Source organism: Cicer arietinum, chromosome 4 (assembly GCF_000331145.2).
Source record: "Cicer arietinum cultivar CDC Frontier isolate Library 1 chromosome 4, Cicar.CDCFrontier_v2.0, whole genome shotgun sequence".
NCBI lineage: Eukaryota > Viridiplantae > Streptophyta > Magnoliopsida > Fabales > Fabaceae > Cicer > Cicer arietinum.
Window position 1 is genome coordinate 10,108,416 of NC_021163.2, and position 22,968 is coordinate 10,131,383.

The 22,968-nt window shown below is 31.0% G+C and overlaps 2 protein-coding genes across 2 annotated transcripts; one reads left to right on the top strand and one right to left on the bottom strand.

Moving 5' to 3' along the window:
* Positions 1-5,429, top strand: LOC101489830 (patatin-like protein 6). Its single transcript, XM_004496227.3, has 4 exons — positions 1-102; positions 288-1,528; positions 2,313-2,625; positions 4,976-5,429. Exons 2-3 carry the CDS (start codon positions 395-397, stop codon positions 2,580-2,582), a joined length of 1,404 nt encoding a protein of 467 aa, XP_004496284.1. The 5' UTR covers positions 1-102; positions 288-394; the 3' UTR covers positions 2,583-2,625; positions 4,976-5,429.
* Positions 5,430-13,563: 8,134 nt separating this feature from the next.
* LOC101490158 (chorismate synthase, chloroplastic) lies at positions 13,564-21,931 on the bottom strand. The gene is made up of 13 exons (XM_004496228.4): positions 21,639-21,931; positions 21,104-21,254; positions 20,540-20,616; positions 20,397-20,455; positions 20,212-20,295; positions 20,033-20,125; positions 17,415-17,495; positions 16,139-16,270; positions 15,744-15,846; positions 15,525-15,619; positions 15,343-15,408; positions 14,359-14,443; positions 13,564-14,091 (listed from the first exon to the last, which is right to left on the bottom strand). Exons 1-13 carry the CDS (start codon positions 21,772-21,774, stop codon positions 13,946-13,948), a joined length of 1,308 nt encoding a protein of 435 aa, XP_004496285.1. The 5' UTR covers positions 21,775-21,931; the 3' UTR covers positions 13,564-13,945.
* Positions 21,932-22,968: the final 1,037 nt, after the last annotated feature.

A 22,968-nucleotide genomic window follows, 5' to 3' on the forward strand; every position in this document is an offset into this window, starting at 1 on the left:
CTTTAAATAATATTTTCGGTCTAACATAGAATATGGATATTTCAACTTTCTGATTGGAGAAGAAACACACATGACACAACACAAGATTATTCAATCAATGAGGTATGTATCTTGCTTTTTATTTATTTATGTTTGTTTGGAATATTCTAATTCGCAGCATGCCTTTGAATTTAATTTTCAAACTTTAAAAAGCCAAACAAAAAGCTTAAAAGATAAATACAAACACGTTTTTCTGAAGAAATGTTTCATTTTCTTTACTTCTCTATGTTTTCTTCTCTATTTTATAGGCGTCAGTTCCGAGGTGATTTTTCTGATTAATACTTCATGCAAAAAATAAACGCACAATAATCTCGTTTGTAGTAAAGGACTGTTTGTTTCAAAGAGAAAAGGAAAAATGGATTCTAGTGATCAATTTGAAATGCAAGAACCAAGCATTGAGACAGATAAACTCAGCTACGAAATCTTTTCTATTCTCGAAAGCAAGTTTCTCTTTGGCTACGACGATCAAAAACTCTGGTTCCCTAATCTAATACCTACAACCACATCTATTGACTCTCAACAACCGCCAACCGTCGCCGCCGTTGACGGACTCTCCGTCGTTAAGAACCAGCGTGGAAAAATTTGTATACTAACAATCGACGGCGGCGGCATGCGAGGGATTCTCCCTGGAAAAGCCCTCGCCTACCTTGAAAACGCTCTGAAGAAAAAATCCGGTGATCAGAACGCCAGAATCGCCGATTACTTCGACGTCGCAGCCGGTGCTGGCGTTGGAGGTATCTTTACAGCCATGCTTTTCGCCACTAAAGATCAACGCCGACCAATTTTCTCCGCCGACGACACGTGGAGGTTTTTGGCGGAGCAGGGTAAGAAATTCTACCGTCAGGGAAACGGAAACGGAAACTCCGGCGGACGTGGATTCCTTAAGAGACTATTCGGAGGTTCCAGTTCCGTTTCAGTTGAAAGCGCGACGGCCGGTATGGAAAAAACCGTTAAAGAAGCTTTTACGGAGGAGAACGGCCGTTGTTTAACTTTGAAAGATACACTGAAACCGGTTCTGATACCGTGTTATGATTTATCCAGTACGGCACCGTTTTTGTTCTCACGTGCGGACGCTTTAGAAACGGATAGCTTCGATTTTCGTTTATGGGAGGTTTGCAGAGCAACTTCGGCCGAACCGGGTTTATTAGAACCGGTTCAAATGCGGTCCATTGATGGACAAACTAAGTGCGTTGCGGTTGATGGTGGTTTAGCAATGAGTAACCCAACGGGTGCGGCAATTACGCACGTGCTTCACAACAAGCAAGAGTTTCCGTTCGTGCGTGGGGTTGAGGATCTCCTTGTTCTTTCCCTTGGAACTGGTCAACTCTTTGAGGTCAACTATGATTATGATCATGTTAATCGCTGGAAGGCCAAGGATTGGGCCCGGCCCATGGCCCGTATTTCTAGTGATGCTTCTGCTGACCTTGTTGACCAGGCTGTTGCCATGGCGTTTGGTCACTGCCGGAGTACCAATTATGTTCGCATTCAGGTGTGTTCACGAATGAATGTCATTAAAATTGAATTTGCAATATTATTATTATTATTATTATTATTTCATTATTTAATTTAACTTCAATGCATTTAAATTTTTGGTTGAGGAATTTGAGAAAGAGGTGATGTTGAAATGACAAAAGTTAAGGGGAATTAAATAGAGTCAATTTCACAACAGCAGGAGGGTAATGAGTGTGGGGTTTCCATCATAAGGGGATATCTTTTGCATTGTCTTTATGTAGCAAGTTGAAGACTATGTATGGGGTGAGATAGCTGGATTTGGATTTGTTAGGAGGATCATGAGTTTGGGGGGATTGATATCTTTTGATGTTAATTAATGTTTTCCATTTTTTGTCCAAAACAATGTGTTTCAATTTCAGGAAACTTTTGCCGTTTATTGTTGGACCTTTGTTTTGGTAATTGGCCTGATTATAGCATGGGGTGATGTTGGTGTGTTTCAGTCTCTGCCACAGAAATCAAATGGTTGTGTTTGTTTTCTGTGCTTAGGTTCAATGAAGGGCTAATACCAGAGTATTGAATTTCATTTGGTCCCTTGTATTAAAGATGTGCCAAGTGTTTGTTGAAATCCCGTTATGCTATAGTACTGTAGCGCCATATAATAGCTATCATTTGACAACACTTCATACTAAATAATGTATTGCTGAGCAACAACCATTTGTTTAAATCTACTATCCTACTGGGTCTACTTGAATTTTTACGCTTTAGTGTATCTGAAAATTTATGAATATAAGTTGTAAGCGATTATTATATGATTATCACAGGCAAATGGGTCAAGTATGGGGCAATGTGGAGCCAATGTGGATACAGATGCAAGTCCCAGCAATGTAAAGATGTTGATGGGAAAAGCAGAGGAGATGTTGAAGCAGGAGAATGTAGAGTCTGTACTGTTTGGAGGAAAGAAGATTGGGGAACAGAGTAATTTCCAGAAACTTGATTGGCTTGCTGGAGAACTTGTTCAGGAGCATCAGAGGAGGAGCTGCAGAATAGCTCCCACTGTTGCTTTCAAACAAGCTACCCCAAAAGCCACCTAAAAGTCCATACTCAACCCTCTAAACAATCAACCTACACAAAATGGTGAGCACTTACTTATTTGTTGTTTTGTTTTTGTTACTTCAATAATTTACAGACACATCATTTCAAACAAAGAGCTTTTTAGTGGACCCCTTGAGTAAATTACCACAAGGTGAAGGCATCTTTATTTCAATTAAAATAGTGGACAACAAGACGGGGAAAATGCTATTAAGATATTTGAAAAATAAATACAAAATACCCCACATTGCTGAACTAGTCCCATTTTCTAGATTCTAATGTAATGCTTTTTGGATTGACTGCAAATTTGATAAAATCAAGTCAGCATTTTAATTTTGTTAAAGCTTTAAAATGTAATTTTTGTTAAAATTGCAATGGTTTATTATGGTGCTGCAAACTCACCACCAATCTAAAATTCACATGTGTAAGTGTCTTTACACAATAGAATTGATAGAATTACATGTTTTTGCAAGTAAAAACGAAACAAGTTTGTCGGAAATAGATCCCTCATGTTGAAAACAAACATTAGGTTTACTTTTATCTTCGACCATTCATTTTCTAATTTTACTTTTACATCTATTTTATCTCTCATGCAAGCATTTAATTGAATGGTGGATGACGCATTAAGTTTTTTTTTTCAACATAAGGGAATCCATTCCCAAGTTTGTGGGTTAATTATTTATATATTGTGCTTGGAAAACTGGGAACTCTGTTGATGGGGTGAAATGGTGAACGCATTGTACATATTGTTTTCACCTCTAAACTATTGAAAGGCACTTATCAGATCCACAAGTCTAACTTGTGGTTCTAATGCACGTTGAAACTTGTGTTGACAGATACAAGTAAAAACAAGCATACAGGTTCATCATAATAATAAGTACTGCATTTAATTTTATTCATTCACTAGCAAAGAATAGTATTGAATGAATTTGTCAGCTTCTGTGTTTTCATGGTCATGGTCATGGACGTGATGAACCTGCATAAATTGTCTCCTGATCAGTACAATATAGAATTATGAAATGGTTAGGCATGCAATTGTTGTTATATGTCGTACAGAATGAAAGATGAAATGAAATAACATAAGTGTTGTCGGGCCACCGACACTCACTGTTAGTACTAATGAAAAGGGCATTCTGGTAATTTTAATTTAGTTTAAAAGTGGAAAGGGTAGGTTGGGAACTTGGAATATTATTTTAAGAGGGTATTTTGAATCATAAAATAAAATATCAGATCATGGCGGGGCAGCCTCAAAGTTTTTTCCGTAGTCCTGAAAAGGTGCTTCTCATGTCATGGTACTATAGCCCTCTTGTTTTTTTTTTTAATTTATTAAAAATAATGGAGTGTGGAGTGGTTGACTATTACTAACTTTTTTTTAATAGATGAATGTTTAGGGAGAGAAAATTGTTGGTAGAAGATTGAACTCTGGACCTCTTGCATATATTTTTTTTAGTGTTTGCAGACAAATAACTGAATTACTCCTTTAGAGACAAAAGGGTAATATTGAGGCATTTGAGTAATTTACTGATTGTGGGCCTGTCTCTTGTTAATTAGGTGGTTTATGTTGTGTCTAGTTAATTAGGTTATTTGGTTGCATATTTTTCTTATATCTTTAAAAACCAAAATGAAAATGATCTATGTCCTTATAGATGAATTAGGAGAGATTTAACAAATTTGCATACTTTTGAATAGTGGCCCTTTTCATAAATATTATGTTTCTAGAGGGTCACGTGGGAAATTAACTTTACATAATTTTGACTAAATAAAGTAAATTTGGGCAGTTGGAAATATTTTGAAATTGGTCAGCTGGATTTGGTACTCTGATTATTTAGCAAGGGAATGATGATATGGGGACAACAACATGGCAAGACAGGACATAATTTTTTTAAGAAGAAACTAACAAAACATGTCACGGTAGCCACATGTCCAAAAAAACAAGACAGAGAAATATTACCAGATCATTTCCAAATATTTTCCCCTTTTCCCCTCCCCAGTCTCTTGCATGTATATATTTACCAACCACAATTTGACTGTACGAAATCAAATCTTATCGTTTGATTCTTTTAGTATACTCTTTTTGGAGGGGTGAAAAATAATTTTAACCCAAATTAAAACTTGTAGCTTGTCTTTAAAATTTAATTTTCATTTAAAATTTATTATTTAATTCACTTTTACTTAATATATTTACATAAATTATTTTATTTTTAATTTATTTTTTATGATAATAAATTTTACATGATCAATTTATTCAAGATCCATTTTTGATTTCAGTCATTGCAAAAACAAAGATAAATTTGGTTTCTTCTTTACTATTGAAATTTACATAATTTCATCTTGTGAATGGCTAAATTACTGTTAATTCTCATTCAATTTGTTTGCATGTATTAAAATGTTGCAGGGTAAAGAAGGATGGATATATAGGAGGAAAAGGAAAAACAAGAAGAGGGAAAAAGGAAAAGAAAAAGAAAAAGAAAAGAAGAATGCAAAATAGCAGTAGTTTTACTTTTGAAGATAGACAAGGGTTGTAGGGGGTGTTGAGTGAAAATGACAAGTGGTGTAATTAAAAAGGGAGGGAAGATCTCTGTGGGATACTTTGCTCACCAGAGGACAGACATCATGGTGTCCACTCCACCTTTCAATTAGGGTAAAGAGACCAAGAAAGAAAAGCAAAGTGTATCAGTTGAAGCTTTTTAGGGTCAAACATGAATCAAGTGCTATTTTTTTTTTTTTTTTTTAATTCAGAACACAAAGGGTGGTTAATTGGATTACATTCTTCTGTTCCATTTTTTTTTTACAAAATAATTTGTAAATCGTCTTTAATGTTGAAAAGTTTCATCTCTGTTCCAAATAAACTTTTTAGATGGTGGGTTACCTTATAAAAAAATGTGGCTAAATCTGTCTATTTGCAAAAATGACAAATACTAAAAGTAAAAATTATCTCAAATGATAATTCCTACTACACTTAAAATGGGATATTCGAATGTTGGGTTTTTTCATTCAACTAGTTTTCTCCTCAATTACTTGTTTCCAACTATTTTTTCATTCATTTATTTCTATCTCTTTTCTTACATTTTATTTTTTTTTATTTTTTATTCTTTATTGATTCTTTTTCCATTTCTTACATTATCTTTGTTTTTTCATCTTGCACTTGTTTTGCTTGAAAGACAATTATCATACAATTAATTTTATTTTATTTTAAAATATCAACGTATATTTTTTAATAATCTTTTTTACATTCATGTTTATATCATTATAAAAAATAAGTTCAAAATCTGATTTTTATGTTATATTTTTGTTATTTTTATATTAGATTTAAGACATTTAAAAATTAATATTTAATATATTATAAATTAAAAAATATATAAATTTTTGTAAAATAATGTTTTAGAATGTTTTAAATAGGGTTATAAAAATTTATTAAAAAATTTAATAGTTGAACGATAATTACACGTGTTTCGTTTTAATAAAAATTAAAACTATTTGCAATATACTTTTATAGAAATTAAAAATGTATTTTTTTATTTGATAAAAAAACTAAATATTAAAATCTATTAGGAACTAATAATTTATTTAATTCTAAAGAATAATTCAAAAAATACAACTTTATATAAAATTTATAATATTAATTGTTTTTTCATTTTGTGCTAAAGCTTAAAACAATTCACTAGTATGAAAAAGAGGTACTATTTTTGTCTATGATTAGTTGTAAATAAATTCAAACGAAAGCAATATTTGTTTTGGCGCAGCTTCAGATTGGATACACACTAATGAATATAAATAATTAAAAGAAAAATAATTTGATTATTTTTTATTTTAATTTTTTCAATTGATGTGTATGTAAATATTATTGATATGAGATTGTGTTCAGACAAATATTCACTTCGAAAAACTTTGGTAAAGTGAAACACTGTACCTCACAACATTGTGCACATTATTGTTTGAATCAAGTTGTGTTTAATTGGCCTGAGTACCCGTTTTTCCCGGTTATAATTGGCTTATATGTCTTGTCGAAAAGGTTTACTTTATACCCTTTTGGGTTTGGCGTACAAATAAGTGATTTGACTATTGAAAAGTGAATTAATCAGTTTGTGTCGTTAACACTACAAGAGTGTTTAAGAATTCGATGCACTTGGTAATTTTACAATAGAAAATAGCGGTTACAAGAATTTATGAGATTTAAGACTAAAAAAATAGAGATTCAATATAATTAGTTTAATCATGTAAAACAATTTAGTTAAATATGATGTGTCTCAATAACTTAATAAATAATTTTAGATATATATAAAAATTTATATAGAGAATATAAATGATATAACATTTCATTTAAATTATCAAATTTATAAAATATAAATATCGAGTAAAATATTATAAAATAGTGTAAATTAGCTCAAATAAAAATCCCAATTAACACACCGTAAAAACAAAATTATTCTCTATTATTAGTAGTGTGAAATATATTTTTATTTATTTTTCAATAATTTATAATATGGTCGTTATTATTATTATTAATTTTGAAAAGTATGTATCTGTATGACACGATTTATTTAATTTGATTGAATATTTTGCTAAATATTTTTAAAAAATGCTTATAATAATACTTATAATAATGTCATGATTTAATTATTTTTAGAAAACAAAAATAATATATATATTTTAGATTAATCAACCGCTCAAATGTTAGTTAGTGAGAAAAACCATCTAAATCTCTAGTTGGTTATTAGGTTAGGTTAATAATAAAGAAGAAACAAAAAAGTATGCCAGGGAAAGAAACATTAGCCGCGATGAGAGAAATAAGGAAAATCGGTTTCGGTGTATGGTTGTACAAGAAATTTGTTTGGACCTCGTTAAAATTTTAGTATGTTATTTCTAACTTTGAATTTGAATTATTAATATAATCTATTTATATTTTTACTTTTTTTTCTCTGATTCAATTTGATAAAATCTTTGATTTTGAAACGATGATTTTTGATACAAAATTGATTTTGTAAATTAAAATATTAATTTTAATGATAAAGTTGTTACTAATAAAAATAAATTGATTTTTTATAAAATGATTTTATGGTGATGGATAATTTTGAAGATGGTGTTTGATATTATTATTATTGTGTAAGAAATCATTTTTAGTTTTAAAAGCATGACATGCATTTTACTTTCTTAGAAGTTTTCTTGATTTTCTTATGATATTGATATAAAAACCTATTTTGATTAGAGAAAATATTTATCTATGTCAAAAATTAATTTTCATCCAGTAAAAATCATTATAAAGACTATATCATGTTTTAATCAATAGAAGTTGCTACAAACTCGATTTTTATTTGGTTAAAATTTTATGTTGTGATTGTTTGAGCGTTGAAGAAATTTTTATTAACCTTATTCATGTTAAAAGTAATAATTTTTTTTATAAATAATAAATGTGTTGAAAGTTGTTGTTATTATTATTTTTTTTAGACGGTTAAAATTATGATTTTTTATGAGACAACCGTATGGATGTTGTGTTGATTTATAAAATAAAAATAATATGATAGAGTTGTTAATTTGTTTTGTAATAATTAAAATGAAATTTATGTTGAAGTGTCGTTAAATTTTATTATTAAATTTATCGAAGTGAACTAAAAAAGTCTTAGAGATCTTTGATGTTTCTTATATTAGAATTTTGGTCCAAAATAAATATTTGAAAAATTACATCTTTCCTTTATTTTATTGAATTTGCAATGAGGCAGTTGTGCCAAATATAGACTCAAAATCTCTTTTTATTGTTACTTGTTTGTGTGTGTGCAAATTTGAGAGAATTGATATCTTTTAAAAATATAAAGAAATAAACCTTAAGCCAACACCAAACATTGAATATGAATAAGAGATAAGATGAGTTTTGATACTAAGTGAGTAGTAAATTAATTTGTGAAAGTGTAACGTTTTGGAACAAAGACCGCTATATCAGAACTTTAATAACGACACTCGTAACGGTAATGATATCACTCTATTTACTTTCCTACTTGAATTATATGTGATATAAATGTATTGTGATGTTATGTATTGATTTTGTTTGTGTGTTATCTTCAAAATTTGTGTTATATGAATTACATGTGTTATGAATGGTATTATGAGATTAAGTAATTTGCACATGTTTATTAGTAAGAATGGTTATTCAAGATGATGACTTTGTGTCTAAACTAGGTTGGTTTATGATAAGGTTGAATGATTTTGGACGCTTTGGTTGAGTGATCTATTTTGTTCCTAGTTAAGGTGATGACATTCATGCATGCCTTGGTGGTCGGACCTAGTCGCGAGTATGTAACGACAGTTCCTTAAAAAGGTGATTCAAAAAAATACTCAACGGTGGGATACTGAACATGAAACTCTGAAGAGCATTTATTCAATAGTGAGACTTTTTGCTCTACATGATGATGATATTCCAGAATCATGCATTGACATATAGTCTAACAAATAAGATTTTTGGATTTTGGTTGATTTGTATCTTAAGTGGTTTTGTGATTTTAGATGTTAATCGAAGTATAAGATTTATTTATATTTTTGCTATAACAACTATATATGCATGTGTTATTTGCTATGTGTTTGTTATTTGAATATGACTTTTATATTTGACAGGACGTCACATATATTGTTATTTGAGTGAATAATATTGCGGCTAACCTAACCGGAGAAATGCGAGGAAACACAATATCATGCGTCAAAAGTTTGACCAACTAGGATTTATTTTCGAGTAGTAACTAGTAAAACATCAAAAGTTTTAGTTTTAGAATTTTCTTTTGTCTTACACATTTACTTTACTTTTTTTAATTGCAAATATTTTAATTCATTATTTTCAAAAATATAATTAAAAAAATTATTAATTAATTTTAAAGTAAATAAATATTTAAAATAATATTATAAAAAAAATGAATATATCTCTTTATGTTTAGATATTCTTCGATTAACGTATTGAGAAAGTGGAATGATTCACACACTTCAAGGTTAATAAGATAGTAATAATGAAGTATCATCATAAAAAGATAAGGAAGTAAACCACTAAAATTAAATTTGGTTGAACTTCAATACGTGTAAACAGGCTGTAAATGACTATATCACGACCCTACCTTTGTTTCACATGAATGAACAAAGAAATATGTTATATGAAAAAATTCAGGTTGATTTATACCAACTATCCAAATTGTTTTGCAACTTTGAGTAATCTTGTGTGGAAAATCTAAACCTTGTTTCATTCTTTCTGTCCTATATTACACAAAAAAAAACTTTTTCTTTGATTATTTTCCAACCTAATTAAATACTATAGCTCCATCTAACAAACCTCTACTATTTAAAAAACCATAAAGACAAATTCAATTGCTACTTTTTTGACATCTTTGTCTTGATTTGATCACATTTAGTATGTAATTAATAATTGGACCCCTTTTTTCCATCTCTTTTACATGTCAATAATTGAAAGATACCATTTGTTAAGATGTAAATAAGCTAATAGTCTTTTTCAGGTTAAGCCTGGTAGCTTTGAAAGGGAGCGTCAACAATATTGCTCCAAAATGGTTAAAAAGTTTCACTATTGAATAAGATTGTTATAGCTATTCCAAATGTATATTAGTAAGTTAATAAGTTAATTCCAATAGAAATATTTGTTTTTTCAAGTTTAATTTCTATACACGGTAGTTATACTTTCAACGAATCACAATTAATTATATGTATAATTTTAATTTTTTTTTTAATTTTAAATATAAACAAAAATACAGTCAACGAAAATTAATATATTTGATCATAGTAAAAATATGGTCAACAAAATTAATGTATTTGATCTAAAAATTAAATATATTAATTTTTATTGATCATACTTTTATTTATATTTTAGACTAGAGGCAGTAATTAACATTTAAAATCAAACATTTTTATTTTGAATTTTTTTTTCACAGTTAGGATTAACTGATAGCATAAAAAATTGTTTCACCATCAATTTAATCCTTGTTTTCTCTCTTATTTGGAATATCCTATTAAAGAGATATTGAATTAAGTTAATATGGACCTTAAGTTTAGGTGATAATAGGACGATATGTCCTTAAATCAATCACATTAATGTAGCTGGTGTTAAGTCCTTGTTTGAAGAAAAATTAAAGTGGGTAGTGCATTCCTTTTTGTCACTTTTATTTGGGGTTATTCATCTTTTTTCAATGTATATGCTAATGTCCATTTTGTCTAGATACCAAACTTATATATACCTTCTTATTAATTAATTTGGTGTCATTTTGTTTGGTATTGCCTATAACCTTCACAGTGCTCATTATATTTAATTTGCCATTTGGCGCCACCCTTACCCTCCCTTTAATAAGTATCCTATTAATTAAGTTAAATAGTGTTATGGTCCTTATATGGATGTGACCAAACTTTATAATGGAATCTTTCTTTTAATAATCAAAATAATTGGCTCATCCTACTATACCACTTGGCCATTTTTGCTATCTTTCAATACCAATGAGTCCTCCATTTCCACCCGTTATCATTGTTAATAGGATTAGTGTGGTTATTGGGCCCCCAAACACGACTTCCTACTAAACTCATTTATATTTAAATAAGAGCGACAAAGATGACAATGATAATGACAATACGTATTATTTAGTTCTATCCTCTTCAAAATAATAATTCCAAAATTATCATTTATTTTGCATCACTAATGGCTTAATCACTTTTTTCTCTCTTCAATCAATATCATATACACGAGCTGATTTGAAAGGCAATTCATTTATGGTTCCGGTTGTTATTAGATTAGAAGGACTGCAAAATGGATATTATGTACACCAAAAAATGAGAATAATGATATATGTAAGATTATAATTAAAAAGTCCTTATTATTTACGTGCCGTGCTTAGAAACAGCTTCTTTATGTTTGATTAGAGAGTTCAACTTCAACAAAAATTGCAGTTGTGGACACTATCATTTTTTGAAGATTTGAAAATATATGCCCCAATGATATTTCTCTTTCACGTGTCACTAAATAAAATATTAATCATTGTTGTTTGTAATTTTTAGTTTGATTGTCAAATTTTAATATTATTAAGTTAAACATTTTATTATATATTTGAATTCAAAATATTACCATTGTATTTGAATTTTTGTAGTGATATCTATATTCCGTTTACATATAAAAATATTAATAGCCATTAAACGCGGAATTGGTGTTTCACCGACAATAAAGTTGATAAAATTTAATGGGTGATTCTAAGGTACTCCTTGCAAAAAGTAGTATACCACAATATATAGGGCGGCAAAAAGCTAAGACTAATATATAATTTGTTTCTTTTGCAGTATGGGTATTGTGTGTCGATTGTGTTGGTGAGTTCGGAATTAGGGGATAACAACAACTTAAATATTTTAAGGTAATAATAGATTTTGATATTTAATTTTAATTTAAAACTTTAAAGCAACTATATATGCCATCTTTCTTATATATCAAATATTTAATTTATTTATAATAAATATAAAATATAACCGATCACACGTAAACCGAATATATTGAACTCTACATCGAATATATATATATAATGTAATAGAGAGTGAGAGAAAAATATTCCTTTATATTATATATATAATATAATTGAAAGAGATATGAAAAATAGGTGCCGTTAGATATGATCCAATCATATATTACAACTTCAGTTGTAACTTGACTAGATTAAAAAAAATACTTTATTTGTATTGTGTTTTTTACTAAAACTTTTTTTTGTAATGTATATGATGTAATTCAAGTGAAAAATTTGATAAGTTTTAAATTTAAATTCATAGAGAAAAGATGATATGCAATGCCAATATAAAACTAATTTTACATGAATATTCAATAAGATTCATGCATTCTGCTACATTACTTCAGTTCACCTCACTTTTATGATATGACATGATAAAATAAATAGTTTATATTAGATGTTAGTGTAAAATTAATGTCACTATTTTACAATGTATATCTATTAAAACTCAGTCATATGGTGATAAATCTAATTATCTAAAACTGACCAAATTGATAATATGGTATTGTAAAAAGAAGTAGGAAGCATATACTGACAGAAAAGTCAATTTTATTTCTATTGGCCCATTTATATGTTAATCGTTTGTGTATTGAAATAGTTGGGTGATCACTCATCTCAACCTTTATTTATGCTCACAAGTTGCAAAATACAAACTATTAGAAGTAAGCTTCCGGTGGTATATCTCACACAAATTACATTTCTGTGAATTAATCTCCTCGTTTAATTTTGATATTGGCCCTTATTCTTCCCTAGCCCAATGGAGCCAGTTTCTTGTATAGTGTATACACCAGGCTAGTCTTCTAGCCCGACACTCCTGCACTCCTTCATATGTTTAGACGGTCAATAACATCTCATTAACTCCTATTTTTTTTTTTTTTATTTTAAACCTCCAAAATAGGACCTCGCAATTTGGAGTCAGCCAAAAGATAAATAAAATACGATAAAAATTATTTCAGTTAAAATTTAAATTCGAATTTTTTCTAATCTTTAACTAAAACTTATTAACCACTTAAATTCAACTATTCAGTTGCATTTACTTCTTATATAAAAGGAACAATCGAATGAATACATGAGAGCGTCAACGTATTGGCTTCAATTCTGGCAGAAGCGGGATGGCACTTTATTACGTAAATAGTCAGAAGAGGGCCTAGCTGGCTTGATCCAGAGAAGAATGTTGAGTTGAGGAAACGGGAAACATTTTAAGTATGAATGGAACATAGATTGAACATCCTTCCATCATGTCCAAGTTTTAAGAGACCCTGGACTAATCTATATTCGACCAGAAAGTAATTAATATCTAGTGACAAATTGGGACATGTACATCACCGGAGATCAAACTCGGGTGCAACTCCCACTTGCATCCAATCTCATGGTTCTATCTATGGTAATTTATACATTTAAATACGTAATAAGATTAAAACAAAAATACAAGTCTGTTAATAATCCTACTAAGGGGTAACAAACAAGCTAAACTTGCCAAAGCTTAATTTATTTAAAGGCATAGCAGCGATTATAAGAAATCAGACTTTCAAAAACTGCAAAATTTCTTGCAACAAATACCAATTCACTATAAAAAATACATCTATCTGAGCTATCGCAGCATGGAATTCTAGAAACAATGTTCACGAGAAAAACAAAGAAAAAAAAAAAAAATAGTTTTAACATTTATACTAATACAAAACAATAGATAGCACCCACCAACATATATATCTGCTAGAATACAACATGCAGACCAAGAGCTGGCTCCTCTTGAGGAAATTTGAACATTTCATGTACCTGTTGCCTAAACACTAGCCTCAATAAAGATTTTATCTGAGGCATATTACTGATTGATGCACCCTCTTCATCTTTCAGAAGTGCACTTCTTCTGTTTCTAATTTGGTTGACATGGATTCTTGCAAATCAAAGTTCACGGGAAATAGATTACACTGTGCATACTGTGCCATCAATTGGTCCACAAGCACCAAAGCTACCATGGCCTCTACCATGGGTACAGCTGCAAGACCGGTTCAAATAAAAATTTAAGAAATTTTCTTTTCTAGTGATGAAAAGGTAGGTCAAGAAAATGAGTTGAAATTTAACAGAAAATCAGGCACCAGAAACACATATATCTTCTTAACATTAAGGAAAAGCTGTTGTGTAAAAATTTATCTTGCCTCTTTAGGTCAATATTAACTCAGTTCTAAAGGATTTTCTCAGTAACTTAGATAAATTGAGGGGAAAATAAGGTAGACAGAACTTCAAAAAAGGCTAAGAAACTAACCTCTGGGGACCACACAAGGATCATGACGACCACGGGCTATGAGCTCTGTTTCTTTCTTATCGCGAGTCACTGTAAGTTGCTTCCTCTGCACAGGTATAACATTATGTTCAATTCATATAAAATAGTGAAAAGTTATTGTCACGTGCAACAAATCATGCAATGAACCACTGAAATAGGCCGAGAGTATGTTTGGTTACGTGTTTTGCTAGACAATCTCGCATCCCAATGTTGATACTACCATGATTATGTTGATACTACCATGATAATGCTGATACTACCATGATAATGCTGATACTACCATGATTATGTTGATACTACCATGATTTTGTGAAGCAAGAAATTTAAGCTTCCGCTCACAGCACGGTGACACCGCGGAAACAAAAATAGGCTAGAATTGAACATCATCTACATGCCAAGGAACAGGTGGTAGTAGGAGGATGCAAACAAAAGGCTCCTTCAATTGCTAACCTATGTTTTGGTAAACACACCTCACTCCAAGGGTGAAAAAGGGGGGAGGGTGGACATAATTTTTTTAATGTAAGAATGTATTCATTAATATAATAATATTGATAGTAGATGATTACAAACTGGTAGGAGGGCCCCTTTCCCCTAAGAACCAAAGTATTGAGACAAAAAAACATATATTGTTAACATTCTTACGTGAACATAAAAAATGTCATATCTATCATCATTAAGTAGATAAAGAATTAAAAATGCATTTAATTTTGCAGTTCCACTATGCTTGTCAAATAGGCCGTGTTAACATTGAGCAATTAAAATTGTTGCAATTAAAGGAATTGCGAAGCAGAGCAAAAGATAGGTACGATAAATATAAATAGTGTATACGTTTCTCAGTTATCCATCCAGCTTTATTTTTACAAGCCAAGTTAGAACTTAATGCTTGGTCAACTCATTTACTCCCTTGGTGCTGGTTTTTTATATGATTTGTAATTGAGAGACAGAGAGAGAGGATATTGGACTTACTGCAATAGTCGATGTCGGCTTGAAAGCTACTCTCATATTAATTATTTCTCCATTGGAAATTCCTCCCTGATTTTCAATGTAAACAATAAACAATATAAATAAAACAAATATAGAACACAGACTGTCATACAGCATATCTAGAAACAACTAATTTGTTATAGAAATTAGAACAGAACAAATACCTGTATCCCACCAGAGCGGTTTGTTCTTGTCCTCATATTTCCATTTTGATCTAGATAAAATTCATCATTGTGTTCACTCCCAGTCAAAAAGGTACCTTTAATTATTTCACTAAGACATCAGAATATACCAGACACAAGTGATCAAAGAAAATTACATAGTCTAATTATCCCTGTATAAGACAAAGCACTCATTGTCATATGCACAGGCAAGTTTCATACCTGCAAACCCACTACCAAATTGAAAACCTTTAGTTGCAGGCAATGACATAGCAGCTTTAGCCAGCTCAGCTTCAAGTTTGTCAAATACCGGTGAACCAAGACCCTGAGAAATAATAAAGTCATTTTCTATTCTAATTGAAAAACAAAATGAAAAATCTGAACAATACAAACATAAAGTACTTGATTGCAAAACTATCATAAGGATTGAAGGTCCCTATAAGATATCCGCCATGCATGTAGACATATAAAGCTATAAATCAACAGTCATTGTTTAAAAGCAGAGTGTTGTTTTCTTCCTTTTTCGCTCATGCTTATTATTAACATATCAAATAACAGGGTCATAAGATAAGACCTCAGAGCAATCAATATTGATGGGCTGCAAATTTAATACTTACACGTGGACAGTTCCTTACAATGCATGTTACAACTCCACCAACAGAATCACCTTTCACTCGGACTGCATCAATAGCAGATATCATCTTCTCTGCATATTCAGGGTCTGGACATCGAACGATGTTACTCTCAATCTGGACAAAATCCATAAAATAGTGGCAAACCAAGAATTTGACTTCAGATCAGAGTTGCAAGAATAAAATATCATAATATCAACATTAAGTATTATAAATACAATACAAGTCATATCAATAACAAGCCAATTTGGAAGACTGCAATAAGTAAATGCTTGAACAGCATGACGGCATCAGTTAAATAAAACTACTAGGAATTAGGATATTCACACATTTAGATTAGATTATTCAGTTTCTTTGGAAGTGCACAATATATTAAAAAAGGCACTGTAAGATTTCTATGCAAAACTATCAGCAAATACAGTTATTTGGTCAAAATACAGGAGAAAGACTATTGCAGATTATTCGTTCAATATTCTAGTTATATGCATCACCCATGTTTTGATGAATTTATCCATTTTATACTAAAGGTGTTCCCTTTTACTACTGCATCAACCTACTTTCCTCATCAGTAAAAAGCAAATTGTACAAATTGTACAAATTGTCCCCCTTTGAGATATTTATTTATCCACTAATTATACATATGTACTCTGTACAAATTGTTATACCAAATCAAAAGAAAATATAACACTAATATGCACATTTACCTGTTGAAATGGTAAAAATTCATCACCCATTTTCTTAGTAATTCTCATCAGTTGTGTAAAACTTAAGTCAAGTATCAGTTTAAGATCGCAATGAGATTTTTTCTTCCGTGAGAATCACTTTACAAATGTGTGTACATACGAAGATATGTGAACTGAAACTTTTTTTTCAATTTGATATTGATATTCTAGAGTGAACTTATTTAAAATGTGGAAAAGAAAAGCTATTTACAGAGTTAACAAGGACAATTTAATCACTTCATATATGAATGCCAAAATTTCTTCCAACAAAATCTTGAGTTGTAAATTATAAGCATGCTTTGAAAACTCATTCCAAGAAATGGAATTATTTTATAAGTAGTCTTTCTAGTTGTCAATAAGCAGGCTTGATTACAATATTTGTTACTTAGTAACATCCAAATATCCATAAAAAAGTATTGAAAAATAAATCAAAATTGTCATCTCCGTGCTTAGAATACATGACAACACGACGTCTAATGCAAACAGTTCTACAAAAGGTACCTTTACGCACATATAAATATGAAAAGTAACTTTAATACCTGATCAAGTGTCAGTGTGTCATTGTCAATTAAGTCCTCAGGAAGAATAATCTTGTGAACTTGAGAGACATAGGCAAGAATCTGAAAATTAAAGACTTTTAGCCAAGGGCATTATTTCTTAAAAAGTTGGCAAATAAAACATGTTAAAGGCACATATATCCAAATCAAGTCTGCATTGGTGAGTGAAAAATTTAGAGAGAAAGAGAGAGGAGAGGAGAGATCTAGTTAAACTAGGCTCAGTCAAGTACATGGACATGCACACACCGACACGATACACATATTGCACGAGATCTGTATGGATAAGAGGATGCCAATTCAGTGATCCCTGCAACTCATTCTATTCCATTGAAATTTAGTTCTTAGGGTACTATTTATTTTAGGAAAAATACATCTTGCGGTCTATTAAGTTACACGAAAATAACAAATTTGTCCTTTATCTTTCTTTTAGTGTCAAGTTTGTCCTTTATGTTTGTAAATGTCTACACCAATGACCTAATTTGAAACCAGCAAAATTGAAATTCAAAATTCTCTCAATTTTCGTGTAATTCTTAAAGGGTTTTGATTGCAATAATCATAAGAACATAAGCCCTCAATCAAATTTTAGAAAAATAATTAAACAAGAGAAAATTCGAGTGAGATATATTTTAAGATTCTTGAAATTAAACGCAAAGTTATCGCAATTTATGTCATGAAATCACATGGAAATTTATTATGTTGTTCTTTATATGATTGATAACAAAACTCATAGTACAATTTTAAAAGTCTCGAACTAAAAATGATTGAAATGAAGTTAGGACTAAAAATAGTTCAACATTGTAATTTTTATAAACATAAAGGACTAACTTTATACAAAAAAAAGTTAAAGGATCAATTTGATATTTTCGTGTAACCTAAAGGGCTACATGAAGTATTTTGCCTTTATTTTATATCAACGGTTTCTTTCAATTCGGGTAAAGGTAATCATATTTGAAAAAAATTGAATATTTGAGACTCTGAAAGTTTTGACAGCCTGCCGCTGCTGCGGAACCACCAGACCACCACAGTACTCACACAGGCTGAACGCCATCTAGCAACTCCAAAACCTTTGAGTGAAGCCAAGCTTGGTAAAGAAGCTTCCACAGACAAAACTGCTAGATTTGGTTTCTGGTATGATGGATAATTGAAGAGGTGTTGGCAAAAGACGTTGCTGCAGCAAAGCATGAATGGGAAAAAGGACAAAAGGGAAGCTGAAATTTGCATAGATGACCCATTTTTTAACCTAACGAAACAAGATAAAACCATTAGATAGTGATGAGATATCAATGGCATACTATGGCGACCAGCCAAAAGTCCTCCATATAAACATGGTAATTGTGGCCTACAGCGGCTAACACAAAACCTGCAATGGCGCAAATTTGACAACACTATAGGATATAGAAGGATATTATTTTTTAAGGGTCAAGTACGACTCCCTAAGGAAGAGAAAGGGGTTAGAAAGCAGGACAATATGATAAGCGAAGCTTCAATGAAGAACCACACCTAGTAGGTCACTTCACTATGTATTGAGCCATGGCTCATTAAGAAACTCGTTTTGGAGGATGCGATTTCTGCTAGAATGATCAAAGTTTCTCTTGGTGAGCGATTCTATTTTAGCATTCCAAGTGACCTGCGAATTCAATCTTGCTGAAACATATGCTAATGTAGCTGCAGCGATAGATCAGAGATAGATACAATAAAATCATTTGCCAGAATTCTTTAGAGACATGCATGGCAGAAAGGATGCCACTACACTACTAAACTATTGAGCTAGTTATTGTTGTGGGCACTGAAGAGGGTCTATGGGATGGATCATGGAACCTCGTCACCTTGAAGACCATTACTTTTTTGGGGCTTAAATATGTTATTTTCTTACATTTTGGTCTTTGGATATTTTGTTTTAGTACCTGCAATATACTTTTTTTGTTTGAGTCCTATCATAAAAGCACTAATTTACCGTACTTTAAATATTAAAGGGACTAAAAAAAAATTACTAAAAAAAACAAGTACATATTATAGGGGACCATTTTGGTCAAAAAAGTAGAGGGACTAAAACAAAACAACAATGACTAAGATGAAAAAGTATAATTATAGAGACTATTTTAGCCCAAAACATTATAGGGGCTAAAACACAATAACCAGTACATTATAATGTGAAATAACATATTTAATCCTTATTTTTCATATGTATTGTTCATTGTGTTTCCAATATTGGGGACCACGGTGGAATAATGAGGGTGGGTGGGGTGTATTAGGTGTTTGTTAGGACATTTGGTTTGACAAGAGGATTTGTCAAGAAGTTAGTTGATTTTGTTGCGCTGAGATAGCTATAAGAAATGAGGCACGTTGCCCATAAATAAGAGAGCGGTTGAGAGGGGAGTGGCATCTAGTCACTTAATAGGAAACAGGAGCCTTTAGGAAAGGAGGTTGCCGACCTTCAAAGTTCTGTAATTAAGGGAGATTTTCCCAATATCAAGTTTTCATTGGACGGTTAAAAAAAGCCAACACATTCCTAATATGATATATCATTCTTGGCCTGTTAAAAAAGTTTGAAGAAATATAACATAAGAAGTATAGCTAAACTTATGAGACAAGTAACACACCTCAGTTCCAGAAAAGTTTTTAAGGATTTTCTTAGCTACAGCACCAGAAGCAACCCTTCCAATGGTTTCTCTAGCAGAAGATCTACCGCCACCCTAAATATAAGAGTTCAGATGTATGAGCTTAATGCATATCTCATCGAACGGAAATGCCTAGCTCATTACATTGTAAAGGACAATACCTGAACTGATCTGACACCATACTTCATGTCATAGGTTGCATCTGCATGGGAAGGCCTATAAGCTAATGACATCTCGCTATAGTCCTGAAAAAGTCACCAAAAGTACAACATTTTTTCAACCCCATAAATGAAGGTCGTGGTTGCTTGTCTTTATTGAATATTTCTGAACATGAAAATATACTCACATTTCCTCTTTGATCAGTATTGGGCACAAATACATGGATTGGAGTTCCTGTAGTGAGTCCTGAAATTAAAAGTTTATACTTTAAGGCCTTTTGTCAAGAAACATATAACTTCCCAGTTAAAAGTAGTTGGAAGAAATATGGACCTTCTGAAACTCCTGAAAATATTTTACATGTATCAGTCTCCTTTCTGGGAGTAGTAATTCGGCTCTGACCTGGCCTCCTAAACACAAGAACCTTACAATGTTATTCTTTAAAGACATGTTATATCAGAAGCAATCATGCCTATCAGCTACTCCTTATGTCTCATATTATATGTCTCGTTCAGAATGTCCACACTTCATAAAAATATGGTTACTTAAACCAATTTTCAATGCAAAATAATATGTAAAGACTAAAATATCTTTGTAAATTATTTGTCCACCATATACTTGCATCTACTTAAATAAATACGAAAATTGGAAAAAAGTAATCAATGTAGTATTATAAAATAACAAATAATTTGAGAAAAAAATATTCCAAATGACACACTCAATATGAGACGGAGGAAGTATAATTCATAAATATCACATTCCCTATTCCCTTATCAGCAGTGTAGAACACATTTCAATAAAATCCATCTTATACAGTATTCCTCTATAGCCTCCAAGGGGCTTTTTACAGTGCAAGTAGTTATGTGAAGACAGTGAGATAATGTTGAAGGCAGATACCTTCTGTCAAGATCCTCTTGCATGTCAGCTTCAGAAAGAGGGATGCGAGGAGGACATCCATCAATGACACAGCCAACACCTCCTCCATGAGATTCTCCATATGTTGTAACCCGAAAGTGGTTTCCATAGGAACTCCCAGCTGCCCGAATCTCTGTAATACATCAATGGTTTCAAAAACTGAAATACCCGGCGAATGTCTCTCCAAAAATCATAATAAGAATAACAGTGTCACAATGCCTTCCAAAAATCTAGATACCGAAAATTTCAGGTTGCACAAGCACTCAATCAAAGCAGCAGGAAAATTCAGTTAACAATTCCCAACGTTTAGATGAAAAATTCGATTCAGCGAAGAAATAGATAGAAAAGAGAAACACGGAAAAATAACAATAAGCATATTCTAGTAGACAAGTAATTCTTCAATTCCATAAAATTAATAGCAACAATTCAAACAAATAAAACGCATATATAAGCAATGAAGAACAAAGGATGAATGGAAAATAAAAAAAATTAACAGAGAGAGAGAGAGAGGGCTAACGGAGTTTCTTGGGGAAGCGAGGACGGAGGTAAACGGAGGAGAGAGAACGGAGATCCGAATTATGAGAACCGAAGGCGGAGAAAGAATCGGTTCTGGAAGCGGTGAGGAAAGGTTTGGTGGAGAGAGAAGAAGCCATTGCTATTGAGAATAGAGAATTGGTTTGTTTGTTGAGTTCACAAAGTTAAAGAGGAAAAAAATAATTGGTTGGTGGCAATGGCAAAAAGTGTAATTTATTATTGCACGGAGTGAAATCGTAGTGTCAAGTTGTCACTACTCGCTACCTACCCCAACCCAAACCCTTCCCCTCTCGGCAATTTCAATAGTGAATGCCACGTGGGCCTTTATCCTTTGTTTGGTCATTGGTGTTGGTGGTCTCTGCTTTTCTACTATGCCACTTTCCTAACTGCAAGTTTGGTGGGTTGGTGAATCTGGAATCGAACCTGAACAATTCTTGTGAATCTGGAATCTGGAATCGAACCTGAACCATTTAACGTATGCAAATTTTAGAAAAAAGTATGATAATAGAAGTGTTATTAAAAAAATATATTGAACCGGAGAGTTTGACCCATTGATTCATATTGCTGGTCATATACAATTATTAAAAATAAAAAAAAGGGAATTTTTATCATTAAATATTAGAAATAATTTTTTTTAAAGAAATTTTTTAGAAGTACTATTAAGTTTCATTTTTATGTAACTAAAAGAATGGCACGTGATTTAACACGTTATGATCTAGATGTTGGGTGATATTAAATATCTCTCATTGTTATTTGTTAATTAAGTATTCACTTTAGTCAATTTTAAATAAATTTTTATTAATTATTAAATCGTTATTAAAAAAAAAACAGATTTATGTTTAACAAAATAAGTGAATTATGTTAAGAAAGATTAAGAATTTAAATTTACACTGATTTAAATTCAATTTAGATGCAAATGTTAGGACACAATAAATGATTAATATTTTTATAAATACTATTTGAATGTTAAAGTTTTGTTTTTATCTGAGTAATTATAATTTGTGTAAAAATTTTTATTTGTAAATAATTATAATTATAATGGATTAGTTATAGAATAAATTAATTTGTTAAATATTAAAATTTTATAATAAATCAGTTATATTATAATAATATTAATATAAGATCAATTTAAATAAATTAAATATTTATTTAACATGTTATATCATTTTACAATTTTTTATCTATGGAAATATTATTTTGTTTTTGTTGATGAAACCGACCCAACTCATGGGATCGATGACTATAATAATAATAATAATAATAATAATAATAATAATAATAATAATAATAATAATAATAATAATATAATTAAA

Coding starts and splice junctions, on each gene's coding strand:
- LOC101490158 (XM_004496228.4), bottom strand. CDS start 21,774: ATGGCTTCTTCTCTCTCCACCAAACCTTTCCTCACCGCTTCCAGAACC. Junction 20,126..20,211: donor ATGGTGTCAGATCAGTTCAG/GTATTGTCCTTT, acceptor TCTTATATTTAG/GGTGGCGGTAGATCTTCTGC. Junction 15,409..15,524: donor ACCGCTCTGGTGGGATACAG/GTATTTGTTCTG, acceptor ATTGAAAATCAG/GGAGGAATTTCCAATGGAGA.
- LOC101489830 (XM_004496227.3), top strand. CDS start 395: ATGGATTCTAGTGATCAATTTGAAATGCAAGAACCAAGCATTGAGACA. Junction 1,529..2,312: donor CCAATTATGTTCGCATTCAG/GTGTGTTCACGA, acceptor TGATTATCACAG/GCAAATGGGTCAAGTATGGG.